Below are 20669 nucleotides of genomic sequence, written 5' to 3' on the forward strand. Positions count from 1 at the left end.
TCTGAAGTTAAAGGTGTAATGTGATAATTTCAGGAGGGCCACATGTCTTTACGGTGAAAAACTTAACTGTGTCCTCACAGAATGTTCCAAAAATTACAGTTTTGATGTTTAAAAGCCTGTTTGCAAGTTTTATATTTTTACCTTTATGATGTACATAAAACTGCACAGGTTCAAATCACTTCTGAGTTCCCAACTCTAAAACACATTCTGGCATTGAGATCATAATCACCTACTGAGAAAAACAAAGGCATTTGAATTGGTACAGTGGTATGGAAAAAATTCTTCAAGCTTTGCCTAAGTTTTAGGATTACAAGCTCTATCTGTGGAAAAGAGGCCATGGTATAGTGCATAGGGCTTTTCAAAAAATTTTATTTTGCCAGTAGCTTTCAAAGCCCTGCCACCATAAGCTTCCACACTGGGCTATTATCCAGAGGTGTTTTGTGATGGTGACCAGAAGTCAGTCTTTCAAAAAAATCAAATGTGAGAATTCATTAAATTCAGGCAAAATATGGAGGAACAAGTACCTATGCCAATATATAGCCAGAATGCCCCATCTTTGATCACTTAAATCTTGCCAAATATCTAACATCTATACACTAAGAACAGAAGGCCTATGAGATTTCTTGTCACAAAGATAAACACTGTATTATTTGTACCAAGCTGAGTTCTTATAGGGCATAGGTCTGAGGAAACCCTAACTTTCAACATCTAAAATAAGACCTTTTAGAATAAATTTTATGTGAACTATAGAAATCACCGTAACTTATTCATGCAAGAATTCCAAAAGACCTTATCTGTGAAATCACTAAGCTAGCAATTGTGATAAAAGACATGCATCCATGATAGCCTCAACATAAAAACCAGAAAATGACCAAATAAGAACTATTTAATTTCAATTATAGCCCTGAGAGTGACTTGGGAAGCTACAGAGCAGTGAAATTGACTTTTGTCATGGCAGATGTCTAAAAATACAATAAAGAATTGAATTAATAGAGACGGGGATCAATTTTATGTCAAGAAGGAAAAAAAAAAAAAAAAAGTACACATGGATTCTGTAGGAAAATGCAAAACCTTAGAAATTTATTACAATTTTTGAAGTCAACGTGCAGGAGAATGAAGAAGTTCTACTTCATACACCTATGTTTCCAAAAAGTATTTAATAATGTTCATCCTCAAAGGTTACTAAAGAAATTTGTCTGTCATAGCATAGAAGAAAAGGGGAAAAAAACAAAAAAAAAAAGCTGCTTAAAGTATAGAAAGAAGTAGTGATACATGGTCTGTTTTCACCGCAAAAGATGATTGATTCAAGGGCTTATGCAAGGGTCACTGTTATACAGTCTATTTAGAGATGATGTGACAGAGACTACTGAAGAGACAATATGTACAGGTGGTTTGGCATCTCTTCTGACAGGAAAATTTGAAACTGTTCATGAAGAATTGCAGGAAAAGTCTCATCACTTTCAGTGACTGGGGTACCTAAAATTCTGTTGATAAGCACAGAGAAGTGTATGTATGGAAATACTGACATATGCAATCATCTCACGTATTGCCAGTCATAGCTAAGGAGGCCTCCTACTAAAATGTATGAAAATGTCAGAAACTGTACAAAAACACAACTGAAATCAATGTACTTCTCCACACAAAATGCAAATAAAATTGTGGGAGTCATTTCTGTGAGATCTTTCCATGTCAGGTCAGGATTCAAAAGATTAGGCAAATTCACAGACTCTATGTACTATTAGTTGCTGTCTGAACAACACAGATGCAGACTCTGGCACAGGGGTTCTCTGAGTCAACAACAGTGGAAGTGGAGATGCTGAGCACAGCAGGGCTGGTGCCTAACCTGCTGCTCCTCTTTCCACTCTCATCCAGAGGTTCTGCACATTGTGCTGGAGACTAGTCAGCATGACTAGGACCTTAGATTTGATGTAGTATGGCAGTTGTTGTGGTTTCCTTTCTGAAGTATTTTGTGTGAAAGAAGTCAGTCAAAACACTACACTTTTAACTGATTAAAAAATATATACATATGACACTACATCTGAAGTGTTCTCAGTTGTCTGATTCTTAAGCTACTAAACTGAGACACCTATTTCAGCATTTATATGTTGCATAGCCCTGGACAATGCAAAACTATTTTATTCTTCTGTATTTGTCCTTTGCAGAGACATGGACCATCCAACACTCTGTATCATCTAGTCAGGGATGTCAAAAAGGTAAGAGCCCAGTAGACGGTAGGTTGGAAATAATGTCATGATTGCTTTCTGTAGCTAGATACAATCTCTGTTTTGCATGAGCTTTCAGTTAGAACCTTCTCCTTTCCCTGCTGTTACAGAATGTCTTGTCTGTACTGAATATTAACTTTCTGCATACAATGCACAATTAGCAAGTTATTGGGATTGCTTTTGCTGTGATCTTAGATGCTTGGGTTATAGCACTTCTGCTAGCAGAATTGTAGGCTCTTGTATTCCCTGTGGATTTATGCTGTTATCTGTATTTTTCCATACCTGCAACTATCATCAAAGTTAATTTCCATTTTTTTAATTAACTTTTGAGTCTGTGAAATAGCTGTTACCTTTGTGTTGGTTCCTAGTTCATTGAAATGGTTCCTCGTTCTGTGTTTTGTAGTATGATGTAGCTGTCTTCCTCAGAAGAAACATATAAAAAAAGATAGCACAAATTTTCTCACTGTCCTCTTATCAAGTTAATTTCCAGCATCTTGAATTATAAATAGCCATTAATAAGGTAGGGCAGAAACATAGAGAGATATAGAGACAGGGAGGAGACGCCAAAAACCTTTAGGTATTTGCTGTGCAGGATTAAGGGTTACAGCAGCAGCAAAAATAAAAGTCTGTCATCCTTTAAATATAAGGATCAAGTAAGGAGATTTACCCTGTAACTGACCTCATCAGCTTGGATATTCTTCCCAAGCATGTGCAGATTGGAACCTTGTTCACTGTGTAACTTGAATATCAAGGCTGGTGTACTTGAGAGGACAGATTTCTGTACATGGGAAGAGTTAGAGAGAAGGGAATGGAAATTTTTTGTAAAAGCACAGCCTTTCGTGGTTTCTGTCACACGTAGCTGAGCAGAACTGAAAGAAAATAGGGAAGGAGAGTGGCAATGCTTCGGAATTCATCTTTCTATTAAATAATGCTACGGAATAATCAGTAGTTATATTTAGAGAGGTTCTGATGTTTTTCTTTGTTTAGTATGTTACATGGCACCATTACTGTTCACTTATATAGTACATTAAGTTACATCAAAAAATGTGAAATGTCAAAAAAACAAAACTGTTCTCACGAACACAACCCCTTGGCTGGAGCAGAGAAAAGCTGGAACACATTTAGACTGTCTGTTTCTCCAAGTTAACTAATTCATTTTTTTACTAAATATGCTGTTCTCTGTGTGCCTTTAAGAATTTGAAACAAGTGTGATTCTCTTTACTTTAAAACAGACTTTTCAAACTCCTACCAGCATCACCTTTCTAAGTCCTTTTTCAAAGCCTTGAGTAGAAAAATAGTATCATCTTTATCTGAGTCAATAAGGAAAGATGTTTTTTTAAGGAGCTCTTGAAAAATGAAAATAGTCAAATAGGATCATTACTTGTAGGTGTACATTGATAGGCATTGACATTAAATGTACTTACATTATACTTAATGATATTATTTGTCCACATTGATTGCTAGATATTAGGCAACAGTGATTTTTTCCTTAAATGCATCTTTCTTTCCTCTATCCACATCTGAAGTCTCCAGCAACTCTCACTATGTGAAGACAACATGTAGTGTTATTTGAATATAGTTAAGGGCTTTGAAAATGAATAGTCTGTGGTAGCCCCCCAGCACTTTCTTCAGGGAATACTGTACCTCTGTGGATGTATTGCTCATTTTGTCAGTGATGAGGAACAACTACAGTTCACAAGAAAAAATGTGACGGCTCACTATAGACTGTACCCAAGCAATCAGATATCTCACCAATCAACCAAGCTGTAAATCTGTCAACAGATCTGACACCAGTTTAAATGAAAACACCTTCTTGGAAATAACTTCTTAATGGATATTGCTATTTGACAGTTAAATGGCCCACTGTACATGAAAACCAGACCATGTTGCTGATGCTAGTTTTTGAGTATAATATATACATATATATAGATAAAAGTATATATGTAATATATATATATACATATATATATATTGAAGCCAGATACCTAAACTTTCAGCTTTAATTACAAATCATAAACACAACCATGTAGTGTATCACCTTGAGACAACACTTGAAGGACATGCATATTATGTGACTTTTTTATGCCTGCATCCCAATTATAAAACCTGCATTATGCACAAAGGTACATGCTACTGAAAGTTATTTTCATCTAAGTAATTGTGAATTATCCATCAGAAAAGAGCTGCTTACAAAGTATAGAAGTATTCACAGAATCACAGAATTGTCTAGGTTGGAAGAGACCTCAAGATCATCAAGTCCAACCTCTGACCTAACGCTAAGTCCTCCACTAAATCATATCACTAAGTTCAACATCTAAACATCTTTTAAAGACCTCCAGGGATGGTGACTCAACCACTTCCCTAGGCAGCCCATTCCAATGCCTAAAAGAAGTTCTTCCTAAGGTCCAACCTAAAACTCCCCTGGCACAACTTTAGCTCGTTCCCCCTTGTCCTGTCACCAGGCATGTGGGAGAACAGACCAACCCCTACCTCGCTACAGCCTCCTTTAAGGTACCTATAGAGAGCGATAAGGTTGCCCCTGAGCCTCCTCTTCTCCTGGCTGAACAAACCCAGTTCCCTCAGCCGCTCCTCCTATTCTTTAATGTCACTTTATTACAAAGCTATAAAAATCACTTGGAGGTTTTTGACAGACCACTCTGTCTGCCTATTTGCACAAAAAAGCTGCACAACAGAAGTCACATTCACATACCCTGAGAATGCACACACAGGCATGCACAAATACACACACAAACATATAAAATTACAAAATAAAATATTTAATTCATTATTGGATTCCTGAATGCAAATTGCTATAAAGACTGTCAGCCTAGGCAGCAAACTGCAGAGGCCCAGAGAAAGACTCTTAAAGAATTTACCATAATCGGAGGACTTAAATTCTAGATATGTCAATTAATAAGGCAAATTACTTCTTCATGGCTCTGCTTTAGAGAGAACTGTGTTCATCTCTCTTTTTGATCCTCCCAGTTCCATAACTACAGACGAGGCCAACTCTGCCTGCATCGTTTTTATCGTGATTTTTTTGACACCTTCTGTCAGGGGTACAGAATTTAACTGACATGGTTGACTTTTTCCCTTCTTTGTACAAACTGATGCGTCCAGAGAAAGGAACAGTGGTTGAGCTTGTCATCATATTCATAAGCAGACATTGCCCTCTACAGGTTGCTTGTAAGGAAAAACTCCTTTGCTGCAACTTGCTAATGAGTATTGAAAATTAACAGATCGATTTCTTCTTTAATTCAAAACTGGTACATAATAAACATGTCTTAATCTTACTGTGGGGTAGCATATGTTTTCAAAGCCTTTATTTTGGACTGTCACTACTGTCTATTCTTCCAGAGAACTAGCAGGTATTAAACAGAATTTTTAAAATATTATCTTCTCAGTATGCAAAATCAGAGGTTATATATCAGCTGAACATAAAAATGCACGAGATGAAAAAAAATACTAAAACTGATTAATTGTGTTTTAAAGTTGAAGGTTCTTCAGGAAAAGAGTAGTGCATTAGCGATAGAAATTTTGTCTCAGCATTAAAAGTTTAACATATTATTAATTGGGGTATCTCTCACACACTTACCACACCTCCCCCCTCCACCCCCCCCAAAAAAAAAAAAAACCTTCTCTGTCATTGGAGTTCTCTGTCTCTGGAATTATCCCGCCCAAATTTTTTGCTACTCTCAGAGGTGTTCTGTCACTTGCACCAGTATGTTTTGTGTATAGGCAGATCACCACTGTTGGGGTAGTTCAAGGTATCTGCTGGTACAGCAGACCTTTTGATATACGCATACCCCCTTTGACAAGGCTAGTCTAATTGGCTTCATTAGGGCTGATCACTTTGGAAAAGCAATTCTATGTTTATTAGCATGGATCCATGCTTACCAGTATGTCTGCATAAAATATATATTTCTGCTGTGATTTTAGGAGTTTTCTGAAGCAAAGCATTTCAGTATTATCTAGAAGGTTTAGGAGCATCTTTCATTAAAGTAACTATATTTAACTTTTTTAATCTAAATCTCTTTATGAAATTTCAGAAATCAGAACAACTGATTGCTGTTCTGAACAATCAAGGAAGTCACACATTGTAATGCATGATGCAGCTTGAACCCTGTTGTACTTTGTTAATTGCACAGTTTTTGGGTGTTTTTTGTTTGTTTGTTTTTGTTTTTTAAGCTAATAACATTGAAACATTCAGTTTCAGTCTCTTATATTAAGACACCAGGAGTCTGCTGAAGAAATACAACTCTGTCTTTTTTACTCCCACTTCTGCTAGTGCCTTCAACCTTGTTCTAGAAAAAAAAAAAAAAAAAAAAAAAAAAAAAAAAAAAAAGTGTCATTGTCTTAAGCATTCTGGAAAGGGGAGAATATTTGGGAAAACAAATAAACATGGCAGGGTTAAAATTTTAGCTTTATGTTGATTTTTCTTTAAACTGTTCAGAATAGAAATGTCTGGTTTCAAATAAACTGATCTAATAGGCAGTCCTGCAAATCATAGCAATATTCCCCCTATCAGACTGGCCAAGAGTAGGAAGTCTGGAGAAGGATATGCCAAGTGACAGCACTGAAACACAGTTGGCAGTTCACCTTTTGCCACTAAATTTGCTTGATCTTACATCCCTTTGAATTTCAACCCAGTGCCTGTGCACCACAGTGCTACTTCGCTCTCTACTTCCTCAGCCGTTTAGCATGCTGTCAGTACCATGGTGAGCAGAGACTGAAATAAGCTCTCTTTTCCTGGCTGAAGTAGAAGAGGAAGGCGGATCTTTGCATCCATTTCATCTCTTTTGCAGAACCAGGTGCCATCTGCTCTCCATTAGTGCCTCTCTGCTCTGAATGTAATAAGCAAATCTGCAGAGAAGCCAGGCAGACATGCAGATATTTCAAGCAAGACAAGGCAGTCATAAAATTGCTTCATGTGAATTATTAACCTTCTTTTGATGATCACATAAAAAGAGCCACAGGCTAACTGTAATCTGTGCTGTATATCATTATAGGAAATGAGATTATTTTATTAAAGTGGACTGAATAATTTTGAAGCAAAAAAAAATATAATTTCCTGGTTCTTCTGCAATGTTGACTGTACAAATTATTTTTTTTTTTTGCTAAAGTCTCTTTTTTTTTCCAAAGCTACCACTTGCAGTTCACAGACAGACTACTTACTTCTCTTTCTACCTTTAATTTGTGGCCACATCTATTGCACTATAACATACAGGACCAAGTTGTAAATCTGTACAGTCCTTAATGAGATCTCCAAATTTGGGTGACCTATTCAGAATTTTCTGAATCATGCCTTCTTTTCCAGTAGGGAACTGCTTGCTGAACCATGAACTGCTGTCCAAAAAATTCAGTAGCAATGATTTACAGAAAGAGGTAACTTTTGATTTGGGTGTGTCCCCTGTCCATTAATCCTCTCCTCCTGAAAATGGACCAGAGTTTGCCTTGCAGAGTCTCCATGGGGAAACAGAAAAGCAGCTGTGCTGGTGCTGGGCCTTTGATCTTCTGTTGCAAGAGAGCCCCAACAGCACCAGCACATCACTGAGAACTCACTCTGAATTTGTTCTGGCCTGATAGGTGTCTTGTCAGACTTACTGTTCCATGAGAACAGAAATACCCACTTGATTCAAAGGTTCAAACTAAAATGCAGAAGAGACAACCTGTTATTGAAGTCTTTCTTCATAGTGTAAGCAAGATATGCATATCCCAGAACTCAAACCAGTGTTACCATTTCCAGACCCAACAATAAAGAGAAAGAAGATATCTGTAAGGGAGTTCACAGAGTGTATATGAATGTATTTACAGTTCTTTTTACCTTCTAAATGAAAGGTGCATGCTGAAGTCAGAGGATATTCATATTCTATTTAGCAGAAATAAGAATGGGACAGAAGTAGAAGAGTGAGTATGTAGAAATATTTTTCAGGATCCTGCTAATGACCCTTGCCACAATCACAGTTTGCCCTTCTGGAACACAAACTCCTTGGCACTTCAGGAAGTTAGGTAGCAAGATTACTGTGGAGTACTTAGAGGAGTTTTCAGTAAAATACCTTGGAAGTGCAAGGAGGGCCCATCTAGAAAAATTGCTGGTCCTATATTTTTCTTCTTGGTCAACCCCCAAAGAATTAACCACAGATATTTTGTTTATTACAATTTTCATACTCACTTTTATACATACATTTTCCTCATAATATGCGTGAAATTTAACCAATTATAGTATTCTACTTGTACATCAACACCAGAACATGTGTGTAAGTCTTCTAGAGTAGCTAACATATCTGTTCCTCACTGTCCTTCCTTTCCTGGAATGTGGCAAGGAAACACTTCAGGATGGGAAGATCACATGTAGAAGCTGGTTTCATGCAAACTATCAATTTTGCACAATGTCACTTCACAGTGTCTCAGCAGTGCAGATGATGCAGTGCAAAGAGATGCCAACAGAGACGTGAGATTCCAGGACAAGAGATGTGGGGGACAGATGGTGCAGCAGAGGTGCTGTCCTGCAAGACTAGGGCTCAGCAACTGTGCCTGACCTTTCCAGTGCGCTGAACCTCGTGCTTTTTGTTCTGCAGTCATGTTCCTTGTTTTCCCAGCTGAAGAATATGAGCACTGTGTACTGACGTTATCTTCTGTTACTATCAACAAGTTCTTCAACTTCTTATTTAACTTATGTCTTCTTTCCAAGCGAGAATATCCAGGTTTCGGTTGGATCTATTTTAAGGTGAATTAATTAACCAGTATAATAATATATTATTGTTTTTAACTATTTTAATTTATTTCATTCTAACATCTTTATGAAGTATATTTAACAATACCAATAATAATTATTTCTCCCTCCCCCACAATCCTACTTATTTTTGTTACAGGGAAATTTACCTCCTGATTATCGAATTAGCCTGATTGATATTGGCTTGGTGATAGAGTACCTGATGGGAGGAGCATATCGCTGCAATTACACCCGAAAACGGTTCAGAACACTGTACCACAATTTATTTGGCCCCAAGAGAGTAAGGAACAAATTGCTTCTCTTCTGTGTGACTGCACCCACTGGCAGGGATTGCAATAGTTTCTTGGATGGTTCCAGGCTTTGGGGGGGATCTGCATGCACACACTATTCTGTCTACAGATTCATTTCCATTACTTACATAGCAGCTATTTCATTGAAATGCACTGTAGTAAGTCAGCTGCATTTTTTTATGAGTTTAATTAAAAAATTACTGGGTTGAGCTGTCCTGCTGCCCTGGTGAGACCATGACATAAAGCAGCCTCCCCTGGATTTAAAATCTGTAATTATCCACAGCTTTCAAAAGACCAGTCTTTTGATTTGTACCAACAATACCACAGGGCACCTGGGTTTGACTTGAGAAAACTTGTTTTATTTTATAGATTCATGTCCTATCTCAGGACTCATCCTCTTGATTGTGGCCAGAAGCTATGTGAGCAAAAAAACCCATCACTCAAAGCAGGTTTTAGCGCTTGCATGTCTCTCCAGCTAAGTCAGTGAGATCATAGCAAAAATACCTTTCTGATATTTTTTTTTTTTTTGAGTTTTCTTGCCTGATAGGTTTCAAAATTTTGAATCCAAAGTAAATTTATTATCTTTCTAAAGCATAAAATATGCCTATTGTAATAATAATGCCACCAACCCAATCCAACTTGAAGGAAATTCTGATCAACTTTTGCCAGCAAGATTTGTAGTTCTTTGCCTATTTTTGCCTCACATTTTCATTTCATGCCTCAGTCCAGGTTTTAGCAAATATACATACTACTGAATACTGTTCAAAGTCAACAGCTCTAAGGAAATTTACAGCCATAACACATAACAAGGGGGTTCTTTCTTTCCCTATATGTTCATACTTCACTTTTGAGAGGAAGGGTAGTAACCAAAACTGCCAGGAGAGACCTCCTTCATTTAGTCATATTCCAATAAGAAAAACATTTAAGCAGAGACTTCACAGACATTGACACAACATGTAGAGCAGATTCGTATCAATAAAAGCTTGCCAAGTAAATGGCCAAAATACTGAAGCACTCCTCAGAAACTCTCTCATGCAGTCTCTTAGCAGTAATTCCTGTTTCCATTCTACTAGAACAGACACAATCCAGCTGGAATTTACATCTGAATCCATATGTATGTCTTCTGTTGTTTGTTTTGGTGAAATAGAGTCAAACTCAAGGTTGAATTAAACACATGTATGCAGATATTTATTTGATTTATATGTGTGTAGTATATTACCTTACATTTCATTATATAAAGATTATTTACATTAAATATTGCATATTTTATATTCTATATGTTATACATTGCATTGCACACTCATGTATGTATATATACACATATAGTTGTAATTTTTCATCACCCTTCTGGGAGAAATAACATTTTTCTAACTTTTTTGTACAGCCAAAAGCCCTGAAACTGTTGGGAATGGAGGTAGGTGACCTGTGATAAATCTTATTGTCTTTTTCTTCTTTGACAAATATAAATGGTATCCTGATAATATTAAAGTTCACACTGATGAAGGCACCAATAGTTGTTTTCAAATTTTTAATGAGTAATGTGCCACATCAGTTGTAATTTTCGTCCAGATAATTTGTTTATGCAAGGGCCAGATTAAGAAACATTTCTTAATAAAAATCTAACAGGTAGGCAAAAGAAAAGAAGGCTCTGCCACCTCTGTGCATCAGGTTTATTTTGATAAAAGTTAAACAAAATGCTTTGGTCTGTCAGCCTATGCAGTATTTCAGTCAGATTACTATGTACTTTTAGAAAGATTTCAAAGAAATGAAGCCATTGAATAGACTGGTGCGGAAATCTTTCTTTGGGCTAAATTTTCATCAATTTTGTTGATGCTTCTGTCTACCCTGATAATTCAAATAGTGTTGCTTTCTTGCTTGTTTAATTTATACTACAACTTTAATTTGGTATCTGAAAACAAATATATATATATATATATATATATATATATAAAATATATATATATACATCAGACTAAAAGTAAGCTAAAACTGGAAAGAGCGCGTGCACAAGAGAGAGAGAGAGAGAATCACAGAATATCTCGAGTTGGAAGGGACCCACCAGGATCATCAAGTCCAACTCCTGGATCCACCCAGGACCACCCAAAAAGACCATGTGTCTGAGAGCATTGTCCAAACACTTCTTGAACCCCAACAGTCTTGGTGTTGAGTCCACTGCCCTGGGGAGCCTGTCCCAGTGCCCAACCACCCTCTGGGTGCAGACCCTTTCCCTAACCCCCAGCCTGACCCTCCCCTGTCCCAGCTCCATGCCATTCCCTCGGGTCCTGTCGCTGTCCCCAGAGAGCAGAGCTCAGCGCCTGCCCCTCCACTCCCCTCCTGAGGGAGCTGCAGGCTGCCATGAGGCCTCCCCTCAGCCTGCTCTGCTCGGGGCTGAACAAACCAAGGGACATCAGCAGCTCCTTATATGTCTTGCCCTTTAGACCCTTCACCATCTTTGTAGACCTCCTTTGGGCACTCTCTGATAGCTTCATGTCCTCTTTATATGGTGGTGCCCAAGACTGTACCCAGTACTCAAGGTGAGGCCACACCAGTGCTGAACAGAGCAGAACAACCCCTTCCCTCCCCAACCAGCTAGCAGTGCTGTGTCTGATGCACCCCAAGGTATAGCTGGCCGTTTTGGCTGCCAGGGCTCACTGCTGGCCCATGTTCAACTTGCTGATGATCAAAACCCATAGCTCCCTTTCCATGGGGCTGCTCTCTAGCCTCTTGTCTCACAGTCTGTATGTACAGGCAGGGCTGCCCCATCCCAGGTGCAAAATCCAGCAGTTTCTCTTGTTAAACTTCATATAGTTGGTGATTGCCCTGCCCTCTCATTTGGGGATAACTACAGAAACAATGTTGAACTGGAGAAAAAAGGGATAAGCATGGGATAGAAAAGCAGATTGGAAGTAAAGAAAGGTGATTCTGATTCTTTTGAGAAGATAAAGATACAAAACACTAGGAGTAAGAAGGGAAGAAGTCTTCAAAAGATGAGACCATCCCTTGGTGATGTACTGTCAGTAGGAGGAATGAGGCAGATGCTTTATAACAGATGTTATAATTGAATGAATGCTTCACTTTATTTTAATGATGGCTATTCCAAAATAGCTCTGGCCATTGTCATGCTTTGTGCTTTCAGGGAGAAAGAGCAGTTCAGAGTGATAGTCCAAAGCTCTTTTTCCCTATATTTAGGTATGGGCCCACTTCATAATTACAGTGCATGTACCAATACTATTGCCATTGTTTCGTGCTGTTAAATATTTTATCCAAAAATGCTGAACAGGCTAGCCTGTGGGGAATGTATCTGACATCTCAGATACTGACCAATACATTGTGTGAATTGACTGAATTCCTTCATGTGGGAAAAAAAAAAAAAAAAAAAAAAAAAAAAAAAAAAAAAAACAATCTCTACAATTCTCACAGGATGATGTCCCTTTGCGGCGAGGGAGGAAAACAACTAAGAAAAGAGAAGAAGAAGTTGATATTGACTTGGATGACCCTGAGATCAATCATTTTCCCTTCCCGTTCCATGAGCTGATGGTGTGGGCTGTGCTTATGAAGCGTCAGAAGATGGCTCTCTTCTTTTGGCAGCATGGGGAGGAGGCTATGGCTAAAGCACTGGTGGCCTGTAAGCTCTGCAAAGCCATGGCCCATGAAGCATCAGAAAATGACATGGTGGATGACATATCCCAAGAACTGAACCATAATTCCAGGTGGATTTTCCTTCATACACATTTTAATAGATGAAAAAAATAATAATAATAATAATTAGAAAAACAAAATACAAATAAATAAAATTTTAATAAAAGAGAGAGAGAGAGAGAGAAAGATGCTGCTAACCCTGCCTCTTTCTGTAACTTGCTTCCACTTCTAAATTGTAGGGAAATTGTAGAGAAAGTCTCTCTCCCTTTGGAGAAAGACTAAATGGCTTTTAAACAATCTGTCTGCCAAATAAGCGATGTTGCAACCAAGGCAACTTCTGAATAAGAAGGTATCAAGAAGTTAGTGAATTATCTATTCTGTGTACAAGTTCTCCCTGAGGCCTCAACAGTCAGGCTGCAGTCTTTCTCTGTGCTTTTGCAAGGCACTGTGTTCATTCTATCCAGAACAACTGTTGAAATCCTTATGAACACCTTATGCAGGCAGAAGTGGTAATTAACCAATAGCTCCTATTTAGGTGAGCAGGACAAAACACTACTTTTCGTAATAATCTTTTCTGATTTTAAAAGACTGAGACAGAAAATGATGATAATTCAAAAAATCTTATTCGATGCTCCTCATTCCAAGAGCCTTGACCATGAAGTCGTGAGCAAACAGAGGAGTAGCAGTCCTCCAGATTGCAGATAACCAACATTTTTCAACCAGAACATGTCAGGGAGGTGGGCAGGCAGGTGGGAGAAGACAGCTGGTAGCTGTGGGTGCTCAGCATGTCTAAGCCGGGCTATTTATTTATATGCCTACCATTAGCCACTCACATTTGAAAAAGTGGGTTTGTGTGCATGCAGTCAACATCACGGTTTGCATGATGGAAGGTGATGCACCCGCTGCAGAGGCTGTCACTTCCTGAGGGGTGTTTTCTGGTGTTTTAGACCCTGTGGCCTAACAGGAATGATCAAATGTCCCTCTGTTGCAGGGACTTTGGCCAGTTGGCAGTGGAGCTGTTGGACCAGTCATACAAGCAAGACGAGCAACTGGCAATGAAACTGCTGACCTATGAGCTGAAGAACTGGAGCAATGCCACATGCCTGCAGCTCGCAGTGGCAGCGAAGCACAGGGACTTCATAGCTCACACTTGCAGCCAAATGTTGCTCACAGACATGTGGATGGGTCGTCTCAGGATGCGCAAAAATTCTGGCCTAAAGGTCAGCATTGTTTTAAACTACAATTAATAGCCAGAGGAGTTTGATTTATGGTGACGGGGCTCAGAGCAAATTAGTAACAACATGATCAGTTAACATTATTCTGGGTGTCTTATTCATAGTAGTATTAACCAGGGTATGTTCTTCCTGTTTTCAGGGTATATTCTTCCTGTTTTTAACATTTCATCAGAGAGCTTATCAGAAACCCAAGTTCAAAATGCATAACTTATTTTTCATTATCTTCTTTCTCAAAGCCCCTTCCAGAGTCAGTGAGAGTTACCAGAATCAGAATTGAGCCAGGAAGTTAGTTCATCACTCTGCCTGGACACTTGAGGAGTTAGTCAAGGTTCTTACATTTAAATAAAGAAAATGGATATGAAAGTGAATTAACAGCTAGAGAAAAGTAGAAGAAATCCAACAGCCTTCCCCAGAACAGGTCAAAGAGAGCATAACAATGTTCTTGCAATCCCCCACCAGTCTTCCTGATGATTGCCCTGAAGGAACTAACCAAGGGGATACAGATGGTATTCCAATTTCCAAAGGTGCTTAAGCTTTACTTCCACCTGCATAATTGCTAACAGAGCAAGGTAGGTTCTGTGATGTGAATTTCTGTTCAGAAGAAACCTAGGCTGCCACTTTCACCAGAGTTCTCACCAGAGCACAAAGTCAGGAGTTTTCTCTTCCCTCTAGATGACAGAGAAGCACCTTCAGGGAAGGCCCTCTCTTTCCTGTATGACTTCTGTGTGTGAGAAGTGATAATTGCTCAGCTGCTTTGCTGTGTGAAAAGTTGTTTGGTAATGGTGAGAATGGTGATGACTGCTTGCATTATTATCATACTGTGTATAATGCAGTAATGATGATGAATGGGAGTAAGTGACTAACAGGATTCTCACCATCCTCCCTCAGGAGCTGCACTGTCATGGGCTCTGTGCCCTTCATGGGGGACTGCTACCTTGTTCCTTGCTTGGCTTTGCAGATACTCCACCTGGCCAGGTGGTGGTCCCCGCAGCACCTAATTTTCCACTGCATGTTTTCACTTTTACAGTATATACATCTGAAGTCATAAAACAGAGCTTCCTTTCACACTGAATAAACAAAGATAACATGCTGTTTCCTTTCAGCTTCTCATAATAGCTGGGCCCCTCACAAGGATCCTTTGCTCAGTTTACAGTCTGTGATTTATTCCATTGAAGCTCATTAGCAGACCCCGTTTAAAGATAAAGCAGGCTCCATGAGCAGGAGGCAACACAGAGAAGAGATAATTGACAAGTATGAGTCATGGATTATTTCCCACAAATAATTTTATGCCATTGAAACTGGCAAACAGCAAGAAGCCTAATTCTCTTATCATCCCAGCAGGGAGGTGCAGCACCAAGGGGAAGGGGAGAGGCAATTGTGAATCCTTCCTGGATTTCTCTCGGGGAATTCAGGTTTGCTTTTTACCCTTTGATGAATGAGCTGGGTGCAGGAGCAGTGCAGGCTGCCGCGTGCTCAGTTTGTCCAAGGCTGGGAGCAGGCTGCGCACATGCTCACTGCTGCTAACTGCAATAACCTGGGTGCTTTCAGTAACACACACCTTCTGTCTGCTGTTGAGACAAACACAAGCAGTCACCAGCCCCAACCAGCTGACAAGCTAACTGGTTTCACTGTCATCTGAGATTTTCTAGAGATTCTAGCAAAAACAGAAAAAGCTGTTGTGCTTATGAATACAGACTGGCCACTTCTTCTTGTATTGTTATGATATCTCTTCAGTTATACCCCAAGTGTTATTCATTGCATATAGCAACGTAAATGTAATGTTTTTTCTGCACTCCCTCAGCGTAAGAGAGAAGGCAGAAAAGGAGGAGTCGGTATTAGCATGAGCATAATGTGGGCTGCCAAGCTAGGGAAGCAAAATCTAAGGGAACTGCATAGCTAAGCACATCTTGCATTTACTACTGATGGCTGTGCTTCCTGTCCTCAGATCCACGTTTATGTCTTGACTTTCTGTATGTGTTAAGTATGGATGCAGGGAGCTTGAGACCCTGTCTATTAAAATTGAAAATTCCTGTCTGTCATTTACACTGATGTTCTCTATTACATAAAACTCAGAAATCAGCAAGTCCAAAGTCTGAACATAGCCAAGATACCACCTGCCATTGACCCTCTATAATATTTTGTAAATGCATTCATGTATTAACAATATGAATCTGATGAGAAAGCATTTTATCTCATGAGATAAAATACTCAAGAGAGACAATTAACCATAGCACTCATAGCAGTGGTAATAGAATTTACATGCTTTGTTTCACTACAGAGCTCTGAAAACATTACCCCAAGTGACAAATACTTTATTGCCATAGAAACTCACTTGTGCAAGTATATTTATTTTCTCAAATGTCCCAAGGGAGTTGTTCCATTTGACACTAAATAACCATCATGATTGTACTGTGTATTGTGATGATTATTGTTATCATTATTATCATTGCTTTAGGTAATTCTAGGAATTCTACTTCCTCCTTCAATCCTCAGCTTGGAGTTCAAGAACAAAGATGATATGCCTTACATGTCTCAGGCCAATGAGATCCATCTTCAAGAGAAGGAGCCAGAAGAACAAGAAAAACCAGTGAAAGAAAAAGAGGAGGAGGACATGGAACTCACCGTAAGAGCTGACAATAAATAGCAAACTGAGAGCAACCTCAGTGCTCTCAGTTTGCTATTTTATGGGTGCTGTAGGTCATCTGATACATTAAGCAGATGATAGGATACCACTCCTAATGTTCCCACCTCTTCAGCACAAATCAAAATAATTTGTCATTGTGTCTTGATGTTGCAGTAGTATGTGGTGATACTGAAGCACCACTTTGTAACGTAATATCTTCATATTTTGATCCAATTTGATGCTGCATTATCTGAAATAAATTCAAGATTCAGATAAATTCAAATTTCAGGATTGATAAAACTTGACCATGATAAAGGGAGTGCACCTTTCTGTTAGAAAAGAAACTCCTTTGTTTTTCAGTTGAAAGAACAAAGAAAACTCTTTGTTTTTCAGTTGGAAATATACAAAGACTTGTGGAAGCTAGAAATTTATTTACTGATTGTTAGTTAATTAGAGGACAAGCAGGCAAATAGGCAAGAAAAGCAATGGTGACATTTTTCAAAACCATTTATGAATTTGTATTCAGTGCCTCTCACACATTTACACATGCATTTTTAATCAACTGAAGACATTGGCAAGTAGCTAGACAGCTCAGCCCTTGCTAAAAGCTTTTATAGATCAGCAGAACTGTGTAAGAAAGATCTTGTCTGTATTGTAATATAGTCTTATATTAATAATTTACAAGACAAAGAGAAACAAATAGCTAAAGATCTGCAAATTATGCAGGTATCAGGAGTCAAAATTATCAGGAATGAAAACCATAGTTATCAGGAGTTATCAGGCCTTACCTTAGTTTGCTTTTAGTTTTGGTTGTGGGTTGTGGTGTCTTTTGACAGACTTAAAGCTCAATACTAGTCCTTCAAGGTTAGGACAGAGGAGTAGAAGTAAAAAAGGGATTTTCCTGCTTAATTAAAAAAAAAAAAAAAAAAAAAAAAAAAAGACTGTTTCCCACAGGCAAACAGCAGGAGCTGCCCCCAGGACCCCGTCTGCAGGCAGGCAGAAGGACCTGCCTACAGGACCCCATATGCAGGCAAGCCGAAGGAGCAGTCCACAAGACCCACCTACAGGACTCGTTTGCAGGCAAGAACCTGGTGGTTGGGAAGGACCAGAAGCCAGAATAGCCACTATGGGTTGTTCTCCACTCATTAGCTGTCAATTGCAAAGTATTACCCCTGGCTTCTGATCCACTCATGAAGTGCCTATTCAAATCAAATAAGCACTTTGTAAACTGCCTTTTTCTTGGCAATGGGAGAGATTTGGGGAGGAAGTCATTTCCATCTCTGCAGTTAATAATCCAGCTCCTGGTTTCTTGTCTACAATACTGTTTCCTTTTTATCTTCTGATTCCTGCTACAAGGAAGTTATGTGCTGAACTGTATATGTTTTTCTAAATTAATCTTAGATTTTTCCCTCCCTTCTCCTTACAGTGTGCTGACAATCTTATTGCTCTTTTCCATTTGTGAATCCACCCTTCTGCTCCCTCAAATTTGATGCATCTTTCTAGTAAAGTTTCTGACAGATACAATTTTTCTATAAGTGTAAGGAGTACCCCCATGTTGTTGACAAAATTCAGAAAAAAAAAAAAAAAAAAAAAAATCCTTGACACACTTTGACTTATTTTTTTGCCCATATTACCTGTAGCATGTTTTAGGACTTCTAATGCAGCTTCTTCTTAGGGCTTTAGAGCAATGCCAGCTGTGCCCTTCAGCTGTAAGGAGCAGTTACTTGCTAGCAGAGAACTTTGCATATATTTCTGTGGTTGTACACCATAGGTAGTTATACCTAGTCCTTTTCAGGCACTGCGTCAGGGAGAGTTTTACTACTGACATGTTTTAGATATAAGAAAGGATTTCAGATTGAATTTTGGATTGTTCTGACCTAAGTCAAATTGCTTGACATGTTAGATCTGGCCTCTTCACTAATGAGAGGATATCTAACAGGTATTTTGGGAAGCGCCTTTGAGAACTTTAACGTTTAGCTACAATTATACTCAGGATACTTTATTCATAGTTCATTAAGGTTAATAAATGGTTATGATTTGGTATCACAAATGTTTAATCAGTTGCTGAACTCTGGTTCAATAGATCAGCCATTGACCCTAAACATACTTTGCGATTATTCATAACACCTGCTACAAAGCATTTGTAATATAATCTGTTTTAATAACTGATATTTTGGTGCAGTGATTAACTTTAATCTTGACTAATATTATTTATATTCAAAGTGAAATGCGCATTCCCCTCCCCACCCCCCCTTTTTTTTTTTCATTTTCGTGACTAAAAAATAGATTCTTTAAGGGGTTAGTGCATTTTTTTAAAATCTGTTTATTTGACACGGGATCATTGAAAATCCAAAATTTTCCATGGTTTGGCCTTCCAAGCTTTGTTCAGCTTCAAGTTTAAACAAATAACATTGACAAACTAAGAACACTAACACTTTTTGTCACCTCATAAATCCATTTCTAGCAAGTAATCTGTAATCCAAATAGTCTGCCTAGTTTTATTCATAATCCTTCACACAGAATACTACTGAAATATGTGTATTCCAGTAATCTTATGACCACACAAATTTTTATAAAGGTATTACTAAGATAAAGGGATTGCATATAATCAAGATCTGTGAATTGATTTCTTATGAAATCTTTTTCTTGTGAAATTTAGCCCAGACTAATGATAGAACAAGAGTCAATTCCTTAGTCTGGACTGCATTTTTCTAGTGTGGATCAGGTTGATGTGATTTTTGCAGTATTTTACATCTCACTTGCACAGAATAATGTGATCATATAGAGAACAGCAACAATGAAGTCCCCACATGGGTGCATCTGCTTATATATGCTTATTTTACTCTCATCTCAAAGGAACTGGTAGGTAGGTGAACATTTGGGTATACTATATAAAGATGCAGTGTTTATTTACTGTAAACTACTTGTTACTCACACCTGCATTTAGCTTTATAACACATATTTGAGAGTGCTGGGCACACATTCCTTCAACACCTAGATGCTAGGCAACAGACTTTCCTTATAGCAGCTACTCACAAAACCACTCTCAAATATTGTTCTCATCACCATTCCCTTGGCTCCAATCAATTTACCAGAATTTATAGAAGGAGCCACTAGTTATTAATCCTTCTTATTAAGACCTAGAGGAGCAGAAAGGCACTAAAATCTGAAGGCCAGAGACATTTTGTATTTGTACAATGTCCTGGTCAGAATCTTACTTTAGGTGCTAATTTTTAGGCTGGTCAGAAACCTCAGTGGACTAGCCTCACCTTAACAATGGTTCTAGAAACTGCAATTAGGAGCATCCTAATCTTCCTTCGGTGCCTTATTATTCACTTACTAGTTTCCCAGTAAATGGTGTTATTTCACGATACAGAACAACTCATTAAAGTCCTTTAGAAGATTGTTTGTTTGTTTGTTGTTGCATTTTTCTAATTTTCCACACTAAATAGGAAATTTGAACTTCCATGGGCAAAAGTCTGAGTTAGGAGAAAAGGAGGCTCAGGGGTGACCTTGTTGCTCTTTACAGATACCTTAAAGGAGGCTGTAGCGAGGTGGGGGTTGGTCTACTCTCCCACGTGCCTGGTGACAGGACTTAAGTTGCGCCAGGGGAGTTTTAGGTTGGATGTTAGGAAGAACTTCTTTACTGAAAGGGTTGTTAGGCATTGGAATAGGCTGCCCAGGGAAGTGGTGAAGTCACCATCCCTGGAAGTCTTTAAAAGACGTTTAGATGTAGAGCTTAGGGATATGGTTTAGTGGGGACTGTTGGCGTTGGGTCAGAGGTTGGATTCGATGATCTTGTGGTCTCTTCCAACCTAGAAATTCTGTGATAGGATTGTTCACCAGCAACAAGACCTCTGGGCAGACCTGTATCTTACCCATAGTACATATGCTTAGCTTTTTTTTCCATGGCAAGAACTAACCAAA

At 38.6% G+C, this 20669-nt stretch overlaps 1 protein-coding gene across 1 annotated transcript in view; it reads left to right on the forward strand.

Annotated features, from left to right (window-relative positions):
- Positions 1-20669, forward strand: part of TRPM3 (transient receptor potential cation channel subfamily M member 3) — a gene marked incomplete at its 5' end in the record, with an annotated part of 447240 nt that overhangs the window by 382570 nt on the left and 44001 nt on the right. The window contains 7 exon segments of the mRNA XM_084503856.1: positions 2163-2213; positions 8914-8949; positions 9095-9235; positions 10630-10659; positions 12666-12955; positions 13876-14104; positions 16575-16742. Of these exon segments, the coding sequence (XP_084359982.1) occupies positions 2163-2213; positions 8914-8949; positions 9095-9235; positions 10630-10659; positions 12666-12955; positions 13876-14104; positions 16575-16742 (945 nt within the window).

The sequence above is a fragment of the Aythya ferina genome, assembly GCF_964211825.1.
Source record: "Aythya ferina genome assembly, chromosome: Z".
NCBI lineage: Eukaryota > Metazoa > Chordata > Aves > Anseriformes > Anatidae > Aythya > Aythya ferina.